The sequence below is a fragment of the Rattus rattus genome, chromosome 3 (assembly GCF_011064425.1).
Source record: "Rattus rattus isolate New Zealand chromosome 3, Rrattus_CSIRO_v1, whole genome shotgun sequence".
In the NCBI taxonomy this organism is placed as follows: Eukaryota; Metazoa; Chordata; class Mammalia; order Rodentia; family Muridae; genus Rattus; species Rattus rattus.
The window spans coordinates 160,714,459-160,729,421 of record NC_046156.1 but is presented as its reverse complement, the minus strand read 5'-3'; the positions used below and the strand labels follow the sequence as shown (position 1 = coordinate 160,729,421).

At 37.1% G+C, this 14,963-nt stretch overlaps 1 protein-coding gene across 1 annotated transcript in view; it reads left to right on the top strand.

Moving 5' to 3' along the window:
- The window catches only part of LOC116897106 (cadherin-12), a 123,764-nt gene that overhangs the window by 49,653 nt on the left and 59,148 nt on the right, over nucleotides 1-14,963 (top strand). Inside the window, exon 3 of the mRNA XM_032898748.1 lies at nucleotides 13,461-13,714. Within this exon, the coding sequence (XP_032754639.1) occupies nucleotides 13,461-13,714 (254 nt within the window). The remainder of the gene's footprint in view (nucleotides 1-13,460; nucleotides 13,715-14,963) is intronic.

The following is a 14,963-nucleotide window of genomic DNA, read 5'->3' as shown; positions in this document are numbered from 1 at the left end:
CTGTTTTGATTTTTTTCGCTTTTGCCTTTGTTTGAAAACAAACATTTTAATTGGAAGTGCAGAAATGGCTCAGTAGTTAAGAGTGTTTTCTGCTTTTCCAAAGGACCCAGCATCTACATAGCAGTTCACACTGTCAGGAACTCCAATACTACAGGATCAATGCATTATTCAAGCCTCTGCAGACACTACATGTATGTGGTAAACATTAGACATGGATTCCTCTGAAGCACGTCACACACACACACACACACACATACACACACACACACACACACGCACGCACGTATGTATGTATATGTGTATGTGTAAGTATATATGTATATTAAACTTATAAACATCCTCATACCTGTTATCTTAGGTTTAAACTTTTAATTTAAAATACAAAAAAGTTGTACTAAAAGCTTCCATCTATGCTCTCTATAGAAATGTATGTGGTTGGACTTGGGGATATGACTCATTACATAGAGAACTTGGCATTTAACCGTGAGGGCCTGCGTTCAAATCTGTGCTGGCCACGTAAATGAGATTACAATGTCAGTTCCGTGGAGGAGGTTTCAGGATGATCCCTTGGGCTCCATTGTCTGGCTGAACTGGTAAAGTTCAGGTTTAAGAGAGAGCCTGCCTCCCCGTTTTTATTTGCTAATTTATTCACTCATTTCTTTAGTAGTGGTGGGGAATCAAACCCTAGATCTTAACACATTGATGTTCTGTGCAGACAGAGTCACATCCCTCCTACTACTGTATGATTCCAGCTTGAGTTTTCTTTTTCTTTTTCTTTTCTTCCATTTTTATTAAATTGGTTATTTCTTATTTACATTTCAAACGATATTCCCTTCCCGGATTCCTGGCCATCAGCCCCCTAACTCCCCCTCCCCTTCTATATGGGTGTTCCCTTCCCCATTCACCCTCCATTACCACCCCCCCCACAACAGTCCCCTTGGGGTCCAGTCTTGGCAGGACCAAGGACTTCCCCTGCCATTGGTGCCCCTATAAGGCTATTCATTGCTATCTATGCAGTTGGAGCCCAGGGTCAGTCCATGTATAGTCTTTGGGTAGTGGCTTAGTCCCTGGAAGCTCTGGTTGATTGGCATTGTTGTTCTTATGGGGTCTCAAACCCTTTCAGCTCTTTCAGTCCTTTCTCTAATTTCTCCAACGAGGGTCCCAGTCTCATTTCAATGGTTTGCTGCTGGCATTCTCCTCTGTATTTGACATGTTCTGGCTTTATTTCTCAGGAGAGATCTATATCCGATTCCTGGAAGCATGCACTTCTTAGCTCCATCCATCTTATCTAGTTTTGGTGGCTGTATATGTATGGCACACATGTGTGGCAAGGTCTGAATGGCTGTCCTTTCAGTCTCTGCTCTAAACTTTGCCTCCCTAGCCCCTCCCAAGGGTATTCTTGTTCCCCTTTTAAAGAAGGAGTGAAGCATTCACATTTTGATCATCCGTCTTGAGTTTCATGTGTTCTGTCCATCTAGGGTAATTCGAGAATTTGGGCTAATAGCCACTTATCAATGAGTGCATATCATGTGTCATATGTGTTTTTCTGTGATTGGGTTACACATTCAGGATGATATTTCCTAGTTCCATCCATTAGCCTATGAATTTCATGAATTTATTGTTTTTAATGCCTGAGAGGACTCCATTGTGGGAATGTACCACATTTTCTGTATCCATTCATCTGTTGAGGGATATCTGGGATCTTCCCAGCTTCTGGCTCTTATAAACAAGTCTGCAATGAACATAGTGGAACATGTGTCTTTGTTGTATGTTGGAGCGTCTTTTGGGTATATGCCCAGGAGAGGTATTGCTGGGTCCTCAGGTAGTGCAATGTACAATTTTCTGAGGAACCTCCAGACTAATTTCCAGAAACGTTGCACCAGTTTGCAATCTCACCAACAATGGAGGAGTGTTCCTCTTTCTCCAAATCCTCGCCAGCATCTGCTGTCACCTGAGTTTTTTTTTATCTTAGTCATTCTGCCTGGTGTGAGATGGAATCTCAGAGTTGTTTTGATTTGCATTTCCCTGATGTCTAAAAATGTTGAACATTTCTTTAGGTGCTTACCAGACATTCCATATTCCTTAGCTGGGAATTCTTTGTTTATGTCAGTACCCCATTTTTAATAGGATTATTTGACTCTCTTGAGTCTAATTTCATGAGTTCTTTATATATTTTGAATATTAGCCCTCTATCGGTTTTAGGATTGGTAAAGATCTTTTCCCAATCTGTTGGTTGCCATTTTGTCCTAATGACAGTGTCCTTTGCCTTACAGAAACTTTTCAGATTTATGAGATCCCATTTACAGATTCTTGATCTTAAAGCATAAGCCATTGTTGTTCTGTTCAGGAAATTTTCTCCAGTGCCCATGTGTTCGAGACTGTTCCCCATTTTTTTTCTATTAGTGAGTGTATCTGGTTTGATGTGGAGGTCCTTAATCCACTTGGACTTAAGCTTTGTACGGGGTGATAAGAATGAATCAATTTGCATTCTTCTACATGCTGACCTCCAGTTGAACCAGCATCATTTATTGAAAATTCTATCTTTTTTCTATTGGATGGTTTTGGCTCCTATGTCAAAAATCAAGTGATCATAGATGTGTGGGTTCATTTCTGGGTCTTCACTTCTTATTTATTTATTTATTTATTTTTTTGTTTTATATTCACTTGCTTTTTTTTTATCTTTATTAACTTGAGTATTTCTTATTTACATTTTGATTGTCATTCCCCTTCCTGGTTTCCGGGCCAACATCCCGGATTCATTCATTCATTCTTCCCAGATTCCTAACCCTTCCCCCTTCCCTTCTATATTGGTGTTCCCCTCCCCATCCTCCCCCCATCACCGCGGTCTTCACTTCTATTCCATTGGTCTATCTGCCTGTCTCTGCACCAATACCATGCAGTTTTTATCACTGATGCTCTGTAATACTGCTTGAGTTCAGGGATAGTGATTCCCCCTGAAGTCCTTTTATTGTTGAGGATAGTTTTAGCTATCCTGGTTTTTTGTTATTGCAGATGAATTTGCAAATTGTTCTGTCTAACTCTTTGAAGAATTGGATTGGTATTTTGATGGGGATTGCATTGAATCTGTAGATCGCTTTTGGTAAAATGGCCATTTTTACTATATTAATCCTGCCAATCCATGAGCATGGGAGATCTTTCCACCTTCTGAGATCTTCTTCAATTTCTTTCTTCAAAGCCTTGAAGTTCTTATCATACAGATCTTTCACTTGCTTGGTAAAAGTCACACCAAGGTATTTTATGTTTTTTGGGACTATTATGAAGGGTGTAGTTTCCCTAATTTCTTTCTCAGCCTGTTTATCTTTTGGGTAGATGAAGGCTTCTGATTTGTTTTAGTTAACTTTATACCATGACACTTTGCTGAAGCTGTTTATCTGGCCTAGTAGTTGTTTGGTGGAACTTCTGGGGTCACTTAAGTATACTATGATTTCATCTGCAAATAGTGACATTTTGACTTCTTCCTTTCCAATTTGTATCCCTTTGACCTCCTTTTGTTGTCTGATTGCTCTGGCTAGGACATTGAGAATTATATTGAATAAGTAGGGAGAGAGTGGGCATCCTTCTCTAGTCCCTGATTTTAGTGGGATTGCTTCAAGTTTCTCTCCATTTAGTTCAATGTTAGCTACTGGTTTCCTGTATATGGCTTTACTATGTTTAGATTTGGGCCTTGAATTCCTGTTCTTTCCACGAGTTGTAACATGAAGGAGTGTTGAATTTTGTCAAGTACTTTCTCAGCATCTAATGAAATGATCATTGTTTTTTATCTTTGAGTTTGTTTATATAGTGGATTATGTTGATGGTTTTCTGCATATTGAACCATCTCTGCATACCTGGGATGAAGCCTACTTGATCATGATGGATGTTTGTTTTCCTGTGTTCTTGAATTCCGTTTGTAAGAATTTTATTGAGTATTTTTACATCAATATTCATAAGGGAAATTGGTCTGAAGTTCTCTTTCTTTGTTGGGTCTTTGTGTGGTTTAGGTATAAGAGTAATTTTTGTGTCATAGAATGAATTTGGTAGTTCTCTGTCTGTGTCAATTTTGTGGAAGAGTTTGGGCAGTAATGGTATGAGATCTCCTATAAAGATCTGATAGAATTCTGCACTTAATCCATCAGGTCCTCAGCTCTCTTTGGTTGGGAGGCTTTTAATGACTGCTTCTATTTCTCTAGGAGTTATGGAGTTGTTTAAGTGGTTTATTGTTCCTGATTGAACTTTGATATCTGGTATTTGTCTAGAAAATTTTCCATTTCCTCCAAATTTTCAAGTTTTTTTGAATATAAGCTTTTGTAGTAGGATCTGATGATTTTTTTATTTCCTCTGATTCTGTAGTTATGTCTCCCTTTTCATTTTTGATTTTGTTAAATTGGACACACTCTCTGTGCCCTCTCGTTAGTCTGGCTAATGGTTTATCTATCTTGTTGATTTTCTCAAAGAACCAGCTTTTGGTTCTGTTGATTGTTTGTTTAGTCCTTTTTGTTTCTACTTGGTTGATTTCAGCTCTGAGTTTGATTATTTCTGCCTTCTACTCCTCCTGGGTGTATTGGCTTCTTTTTGTTCTAGAGCTTTTAAGTGTGCTGTCAAGCTGCTGATGTATGCTTTCTCCTGTTTCTGAGTGCAGGCACTCAGAGCTGTGCATTTTCCTCAGCGCAGCTTTCATTGTGTCCCATAAGTTTGGGTATGTTGTACCTTCATTTTCATTAAATTCTAAAAAGTCTTTAATATCTTTATTTCTTCCTTGACCACGTTATCATTGAATAGAGCATTGTTCAATTTCCATGTATATGTGGGTGTTCTTTCCTTATTGTTGTTATTGAAGATGACCCTTAGTCCGTGGTGGTCTCAGATTATGCATGGGATTATTACTATATTTCTTTATCTGTTTTGTGCCCGAATATATGGTCAGTTTTGGAGAAGGTACCATGAGATGGTGAGAAGAAGGTATATCCTTTTGTTTTAGGATGGAATATTCTATAAATATCTGTTAAGTCTATTTGGTTCATAACTTCTGTTATTCTCTCTATGTCTCTCTTTAATTTCTCTTTCCATGATCTGTACATTGATGAGAGTGAGGTTTTGAAACCTCCTACTATTATTGTGTGAGGTGCAATATGTGTTTTGAGTTTTAGTAAGGTTCATTTTATATAGGTGCCCTTGTATTTGGAGCATAAATATTTAGGATTGAGAATTCATCTTGGTGGATTTTTCCTTTGATGAATGTGAAGTGTTCTTCCTTATCTTTCTTGATACTTTTGGTTAAAAGTCAATTTTATTCGATATTAGCATGCCTACTCCAGCTTGCTTCTTCAGACCATTTGATTGGAAAGTGGTTTTCCAGCCTTTTACTCTGAGGTAGTGTCTGTCTTTTCTCTGAGGTGTGTTTCCTGTAGGCAGCAGAATGCTGGGTCCTCTTTAAGTATCCAGTCTGTTAATCTGTGTCTTTTTATTGGGGAATTGAGTCCATTGATGTTGAAAGATATTAAGGAATAGTGATTCTTGCTTCCTGTTATCTATGTATTTGGAGGTTAGATTATGTTTGTGTGCTTCTCTTCTTTTGGTTTTGTTGCAATGAGATTACTTTCTTGCTTTTTCTAGTGTGTAGCTTGCCTCCTTGTGTTGGGCTTTGTCATTTATTATCATTTGTAAGGCTGGATTTGTAGAAAGATGTTGTGTAAATTTGGTTTTGTTATGGAATATCTTGGTTTTTCCCTCAATGTTAATTGATAATTTTGCTGGATATAGCAGCCTGAGCTGGAGTTTGTGTTCTCTTAGGGTCTGTATGACATCTGTCCAGGATCTTCTGGCTTTAGTAGTCTCTGCTGGGAAGTCTGGTATAATTCTGATAGGTCTGCCTTTATATGTCACTTGACCTTTTTCCCATACTGCTTTTAATATTCTTTCTTTGTTTTCTGAATTTGGTTTTTTGACTATTATGGGAAAGGAGGGATTTCTTTTCTGGTCCTATCTATTTAGAGTTCTATAGGTTTCTTGTATTTGTATGGGCATCTCTTTCTTTAGTTTAGAGAAGTTTTGTTCTATGATTTTGTTGAAGATATTTATTGGCCCTTTAAGTTGGGAGTCTCCACTTTTCTACTTATTATCCTTAGGTTTGATATCCTCATTGTGTCCTGGATTTCCTGTATGTTTTGGGTAGGAGCTTTTTCCATTTTACATTATTTTTGACAGTTGTGTCTATCTTTTCTTTGTTATCTTATGCTCCTGAGATTCTCTCTTCTATCTCTTGTATTCTGTTGGTGATAATTACATCTATGACTCCTGATCTCTTACCTGGGTTTTCTATCTCCAGGGTTGTCTCCCTTTGTGCTTTCTTTTTTGTTTCTATTTCCATTTTTAATTCTTGGATGGTTTTGTTCATTTCTTTCTCCTGTTTGGTTGTTTTCTCCAGTAGTTCTTTAAGAGATTTTTATGTTTCCTCTTTAAGGGCTTCTAGTTGTTTACTTGTCTTGTCCTGTATTTCCTTAAGGGGATTATTTATGACCTTCTTAAAGTCCTCCATCATCATGATAAAATTAGATTTTAAATATAGATCTTGCTTTTCTGGTGTGTTTGGATATCCATTATTTGCTTTTGTGGGAGAATTGGGCTCTGATGATGCCATGTAGCCTTGATTTCTGTTTCTTGGTCTCTTGTGCTTGTCTCTCTCCATTATCTTGTCTCTGGTATTATCTTGTCTTCCTGTTTCTGACGGTGGCTTGACCTTCCTGTGGGCCTGTGTGCCAGCACTCCTGGAGACCTGTTTTCCTGTTTTCTTTCAGTCAGTTATGGGAACAGAGTGTTCCACTCTCAGGTCTGTAGTCACTCGTAGCTGTAGGCTTTCAGCTTTCTGTAAGTGCAGCAACCAGAAGGGTCCTGCTCCTACTTCTCCTAGGTCCCTGTGAGCAGGGGCCACAGATGGCACAAGATATTTTCTTCTTGAGTTGTGCATGTGGGCAGAGAGTAGTCCCTTCTGGTTTCACAGGAGTGTTTGCCTCTCTGATGGTCTAGCTCTCCCCCTCACAGGACTTGGGTGCAGGGAGCTGTTTGAACAGTTCAGTTCAGATTCGGATGCAGATCTGGACCTCAGGGCCCCTTGCAGTTGATTACTCCTATATTCCTGTGTCCAGAGACACTCTGCAGTTTTCTCTTTGGCCAGGGATGTGGGCAAAGGTTGGCAGAAGTGGCAGTCTGTCCTGCCCTGCAGTCTCAGGATTGCCCACACTTCTGAGTGTTCAGCTTTCTCTCCCACGGGATTTGGGAGCAACGAGCTGTCGACCAGGATTAGAGAGGTACTGGCCACAGCCAGAAACCAGAAGTGCTGGGTTCCAGAGGACTTCTGCCTTTGTGTGTCCTTAGTCCACCACGCAGGTCACTTAGAGCAGAAAAATTGGCCTTACCTCTTCTCTCAGGCATGTAGTCGCACCTGGAGGCTGACTTTCATCTCTCCATGAAGGCAGCAACTAGAAGGGTTTAGTTTTATTTATTTTTTTTTTACTGTCTTTTCTGTTCTCTCCTTCGAGAGAGTCTACCTTTAAAAAAAAGTGGAAAGCAATTAAGCCATCTTCAAAGACCTCTGCTTTCCATGGCCAGGTTTCCCACAGATATTCACACAGATAGGAAGGTGAATGTACAATATACTTGTAAACACACACACACGCACACACACACACACACACACACACACACATATATATATATATATATTCATATTTTCCCTTTGATTCTTTCTAAACTATGGATCTAGCAAATCTCGACATGCCTTTGCCATCAGGTCATTGATCTTCTCCAGTGTTTCTTCTGGGTCAGGCTTACAACCCACTATCCAGCCAATGTTTTGATATAAGCCTGCTTTGTTCTTCATTTGCACTTCTGTATTGGCTCTTCTCCCAGTCTTCACACCTACTTTCATTCGCTATACTATACTCCAAAAGTGTGTGTGTGTGTGTGTGTGTGTGTGTGTGTGTGTGTGTGTGTGTAGCTTCATCTGTTCATGCTATATGAATTCTTTTCTTACTTTCAATACCAGCCAGGTACAGAGGAGGAAATACCTTCTCTGTTGTCATTTTTGGCATATTCAGTAGACAGAGAAGTAACATTTCAGTACGCCAGACTGATTGTAATTCTGTAGTTGATTCATTCTATAAAGGAAGCACTGCAGGAAAAATTGTCTTCATTAATCCTTTTCTTACTTTAATTTAATTAATCTGAACTCTTACATTTTTCCTAAAATGTAAACATTTCATTCTAACCTCCTAGGATTCATGTCATACATACATTTAGAATATTTGATTCTCATTATATTTCATGTCCCTAGAAATAGTTCACCATATCTGTAGTTTTTATTTTCAATAAATAAAAAATGTATCACTGAGTACATAAAATGTTTTAAATTTTCATTGGCTAAAGAAGTACTTTATGTTTGTTAACTGTTATATACTTTAGTACATTTATTTTTATGTTTAATCACATGCACCACAAAGTTAATTATATTTTACAAATAATAAAAATAAAGTGTTGATTTCACAAATGGAAAACTATATCTTGCTGTAAATTTTAAGTTTAAAAATCATAAATGTTCTACCATGTGATGAAAAACTCTATGATAGGAAATTATTTATATTGTATGTGAATGATACACACACACACACACACACACACACACACACACACACAATTCAAGACCCATTATTTGACTCAATTGTTTGTTATTTTTAGGATTTTTTTAATTGAAATCTGTACATAGAAGTACTCAGGACTTTCGCAGTTCTGCACTTGACTTCATTTGCATTGAGTCAGCTACTGGAAGTATGTTGAAATTATTGTCACTAATTGGAGTCATTTGAATAGCATACTTTAATTTTAAGTTAGTTTTTAAAACAATCAATATGTGGCAGTATTATAATAAATATGAAACTCAGGATAATATTTTTGCAGGAAAAATGCATAAGTAGTTTTTCTTTAACCTTTTTGGAACAATCAGTGTAATGTGTCCTTTAAATTACATAATTTATTTAGAAAACTGTGCAGGAAAATTATGTTTTTATTTTACATATGTGAACACAAACATATAATGATTCAATATATCAAAATAATGATGAAAGAATGAATATACTTCAAATGTCCTAGTTTCAGTCTATTTTTCCCTTTCAAGGACATTCTCACCTCATACTGTGATTCCTTCAGTTTATCCACTGCTTGATCAGATTTTATTGAAATATTGATTTTCAACCTTTCATAGTGATTATGAAATATGCATAGTCTCTTAAGCTTCTTTCCTAATGAAATTTCAGATTATTGATTATAAAACTCTGTCATGAAAAAATTTGATTGTTTTGTAAAACAAACCTCATCCTGAATGCTTTATCTTTATCGTCTAGGCTAGAGTAGTGAGCTTACATTTCAAATGTGTGCTTCAACAATACCAACCAACCAGAACTCCCAGGGACTAAACCACCATCCAGAGAGTACTCATGGACAGACCCATGGCTCCAGCTGCATATGTAGCAGAGCATGGCCTTGTTGAGCACCAGTGGGAGGAGAAACCCTTGGTCCTGCTGGACCCCCAGCACAAGGGAATGTCAGGGCAGGGAGAGAGACAGGAAGGTGTGGGTGGATGAGTCGGGAATACCCTAATAGAAGAAGGGGAGAATATATGGGGTAGGGGGTTTATGGATAGGAAACCATGAAAGGAGATAACATTTGAAATGAAAATAAAAATATCCAATAAAAAGTGTGCTCTTTATGTCTTTTCATCCTGGTTTAGTATGATATAAGTCTTACCAACTCTTTTTCCACATACGCTGTCCCTTTTCAGATAATGACATCTTCTAATCATTCGTTCCTTGAAAGTGTGCCTTTCTAATGACTATTAAGACTTCTTAGATTCTGCACGGCAGAAGCCTTTTAATGCAGGATACAGTTTGTGAGAGTAATCACCTTACTGAGTTAATGAAAAGATACATGTTCTTTATAAAATCTGAAGGAGGAGGACAAGAGGATATAAAGATCAGCAAACTGCAATTATTATTGGTCAGAATATTTGGGTCAGTGCCCTTATTGAGCACGACTCAACAAGAATTACAGTATCAATTGGTGCTGCAATCAGACCTGAACCATAGCATCAATTTCTCTTTTGATCTCCTAGGAGCAAAATGTGTTCACCAGTGATTTAGTTGTTGAGATTTTTCATTGGTCAGCTTTTGTCTATGATCATCCTCAATTCCTAGTGTTTCTGTCCTTTATTATGTGTACCTATCTCCTCAGAAGTAACCTCTCAGAAGACAGCCACAAAGCTGCCTTCATCACTTTTTAAAAATAAAAATGTCCTCACCTATTAAGTCAGAGGCTCAATTATATGTCAAATTGTTAAGGACTGTACTTATATTCATATAATTTGTTTTCCTTTAAAACTCAGGGCCTTGTTTGTTGACAGGCTATCAAATTCACATGTCATGCCTACTCTTATTTCTGGTCTACTGAACACAGATGTTGGGCGCCCTTGTGGGACTCTTAGTCATGATAATAAAAATAAAATAATAATAAATGCAAGCACTTCTGCATTTTGTCCTCCAGAGATATTGATTTTCAAATTCATGAAAACATCAATAAATGGAGCCCATTGATTTCTACATAACATTATGTAGAAGCTGGAACTCTGGTAGACAATGGGAAGTGAGTCACCTAAATGATTACATTTAATACATCTTCAGAAGTGAGAGAAAATATCTGCACATTCTGACCTTTATTGTTGTGACTGTTCTGCCTCTAAGGCAAAAGAGAATGCAAAAGGAAAGAGTCACCTACCTCCCTACCATGTTATGTTACCTTTTAAAAAAATCTGGCTTAAGCAGCATATCCCTAGCTAAGGAGAAGGAATTACTCATTGACACTCTGTTTTAACAACCATTTTCTTACAGTTCTACAATCTTTCTTATTTGAATGGGCTGTGAGTGGTGTCAGAAGGATTTCTATTTACTGTGTGAGAATTAAATCCACTCAACTTCACAGAAATATTCAGTGTTCAAAGATTCTAAGCAAATCATTTTCATTCTTTACTTCTTTAAATGCTAGAATTTCATTGTGATCACTAGCAAGTGAAGTTCATTATCCCTAAATCAAGATGGCTGTAAGGTTAGTGAGTTGTTAAATTCAAGCAAAAAGCCAGCTGCTGATTCTGTCGGCTTTTACTGAGATGTATCATTTTCTAAGGAGAGATTGCTTAAGTGTCAGGGTCATCAAGAAGGAGCTCCATCTTGGATATTACTGTGCTGCTTCTCTTAAAAATTTTCTTCAGGGCTCTGATTACTGCAGGATGCAAGTTTTCAGTTACAAAACAAATCTATAGGTACAAATAGGTTCTCACCAATGCACCCCTACCCCTTAAACCTGACCACTTAATTTTCTCCAGGAGTGTTAGGTGAAGAGTTTCCCAAAGCCATTGACTAGCCTGTCTTCAAAAAATGATGTATAATAAAAAGGGAAAGGAATTTAGAATTCCCTTCTTTGGTCATTAACATGAAACTGACATAGGAGCAGGGAGCCAAATTCATTCAGATAAGTGCAAAGTAAAAATTAATTTTAAGGATTGTCGAGAAGGAATTTTTGATAATCACGCAAATGTAGATATTTCAATATGTAGGACAAATCAGGGAGAGAGATGAGGGGAAGGTGATGCTCATGACTGCATCCTAAGACACAATAGCTGATTCTGAGAGTAGTAATGGAGCAAGCCCAAGTGATGGACATGCAGCTTGCTTTCTGGAAACACGTACAATTAAGCTAATAAAAACCAGTGTTGGTGAAATAGAAATCAGCAGTTACTAACCTCAACATTATAATGTCTAATACATTCAGAATTTTGAGCACTTATAAAAACTGACAATTTTATATTTTAATTCAGATTATCATGTATTCCTTTCCATCTTTGTGTATTTCCGTATATATATATATATATATATATATATATATATATTCAGATGTGTGTGTGTGTGTGTGTGTGTAAATATATATAATTTCTCTTTCAGACTAATGGTCTACGGAGACAAACTTGTTACTTCTTGGAATGTATAAATTATACAATGCATCTTTTTCTAGAATATACTGAAAGTAAAGAGGCATGATGTAGCACCTTCCTTGTACCCTATAATATAAATTTCCTTCTTAGAAATTACAATTAAATTCTTAAGAGTTTAATTGTAACTCCAATATTTTTGTTCCTTATGAAGGCCCCCAGAAGATATTTTAAAATATGTGTCTACCTTGCCTTGTGCTAACTTATCCAAGCTAAACCTTGTCATAATTGTATCATTTTCTTCTTCCTCCAATATAAGAAATGTATATAAGAAATAATCAAGTTAATAAAAAAAATAAAATACCTTTTTACATTTTAAAAAAAAAAGAAAGAAAGAAATGTTTGCCAATATCTCTAAGCAAATGGTTGCCTTTTTGGCTCACTTGGATTATACTATGTAGGCCCTGGTGCTCTTGAAGTATAGATCATCAAGCATCAGCCTTCTAAGCTCTGGGATGGTTACTAGCAGCTTTCCTCGCAAAGCTCAGTGTGATTGACCCCACCTGCCATCACAGCTGTAGGGAAGCTGAGATAGGTGTGTGGTCAGTTCAGGGCCAGCATAAGCCACATAACGTGATCCTATGTCAGCTCAACTTCCTCTCCCACAAGAAAGTATCCCATTGCTCCCATGCTACTGTGATCGTAGACTATAAAGTATCCAGATATGCAGATGAAAGTCTGATATTTAAAAGTAGAAAAAAATCAAAACTGAGTATCAGTGCATATGTACAAAATAATTTCAACTGTTACTTGTAATGTCATCTATAATTTACCAATGTTTGAGTTATTATTCTAATAATATCTTATCATTAGTTATTATTATTGGAATGGAAACAATTCTAATGACCAACCTGCTGACTTTTATATGCTTTTTTCTAATAAAATACCTGGGCATTCAAGACTTTTAACAGAAAATGGTATTAGGGGAAAAGTAAGAAAAACAAATGTCTAATATTGTATGTGGACCTGAAATCTAAATAATCAAAAAATTAATTTCATTTTTGCTCTATTCTTTCAGTCTTTACTTTTGTCCAGTAGATGTCAGTATTGGATAAAAGCAAAATCACGTCTCTCTCACTGCACATTGCCTAGTAGGGAGGACTTGAGTAGCCCTGTCTACTTTGATAGGGAGATGGAGATTTGTTAATTCTGTGTACTAAGATAATTAACAGTACAGGTTTCTTCTAACATGCCGCTCATCTCTAATGCTCCTACATATTTACATTTTACTTTATCAACTCTGTATTCATAGAAGAGGAGAAGCCGAAACGTGTGTAATTAATTGGAAGCAGCTGGCAGATTGCTTCGAAGCAATGTTCACCATTTTCTGCCCAGATCTATATAAATATAATTTCTCATTTTGTCTTTATTACAGCCATTAGATTTTGAAACAAAGAAGGCATATACTTTTAAAGTAGAGGCCTCCAACCTTCACCTTGACCACCGCTTTCACTCGGCTGGGCCATTTAAAGATACTGCTACGGTAAAAATAAGCGTGCTGGATGTGGACGAGCCGCCAGTGTTCAGCAAGCCCCTTTACACCATGGAGGTTTATGAAGATACTCCTGTGGGGACCATCATCGGAGCTGTCACAGCACAAGACCTTGATGTGGGCAGTAGTGCTGTTAGGTATGAGAAACATTTTTTAATGCTCATTAGAAATAAAAAAGAGATCAACAGGAAATAACAAACTCAATTAATAAAGGTGCTGCTAAGTAATAGTAGTAGAGCATGTGCCACAAAATTTAATGGCTTCTTATCAGTGTGATGGTCGAAGGATTGTCACAGAAATTCAAAGCATTAACCAACATAAATCCTTATAATACTGTGTACAGTGTTGCAATGCTGGACATGTCACTCAAACTAATGAGTCACTTTTTTTTTTTAATGAAAGGGACTGGCAAAACAACTTTAAAGAATGATACCAAGGAGCAGTGATATCAAAGTACTTTCACAATACATAGAATAATACATGCACTGACATATTTTGCACTTTCTTTGAAATCTTTGTCCTGCTATCACACGTTGATTTTGAAAATGAGGGAGTTGTAATGTTTGCATATTGCAACCTATTTATCCACTGTGATAGCAGAGTTTGCTGTGTTTGATATGGTGTGAATGGTTGTGAATAGTGTGAGTGACTAATTTAAGAATACAACGAGTTTATTTTTTTCTTTCTTGAAAGGCTGAGAATTGAAACTAGGCCCTGTACTCTATAAACAAGTAATTTACTGAAGAAACAAACCGCTTCATCTCCAGGAGGAGTTCTAGAGCAAAGTTACTATACTAACATAGAAGAAAATAGACAAAACTGCTAAAATTGTTTTCCATATGAGAACCAATTTAATGGTAGTCTTTGCCCAGTGCTTGGGTATATTTTCAGAAATAGACTCAAAAGCCTGTGTGTCTTTCTTATACTCATCTGAATCCATCTCCCAGAGTTCCATGCTTCGTTTCAGCTTGTTCTGAAAACATAGCCCTTGGTGACTGAAAATCAGTTATTTCTCACAGTACCAGATACTGCGAAGTCCAAGACCCAAGTGCTCGTACAGCCTGTTTCTGATAAAAATACTTTATTCTTATGCAAGTTGTTATTTTTTTCTGCTGGAACCAATACAAGAAAGGAGATTAGAGTTTTTTCTGGTTAATTTTGTACAGACCTAAATCATAGTGTGAGGGATACTTTATCATCAAGTGATAGCTCTCAGAAGGTTTAAATCTTCATTTTGATTGAGGAATTTCAATTCATGATTCTGTTATGGAAGTAGACGCAAGGGTCCCATAGTTAACATTATGTTCTGGATCACTGACCTTCTTTGCCTTATCGCACGTCAAATATAGTTATCCAATCTAAACATTCCTCCAAAGGATTGAATGA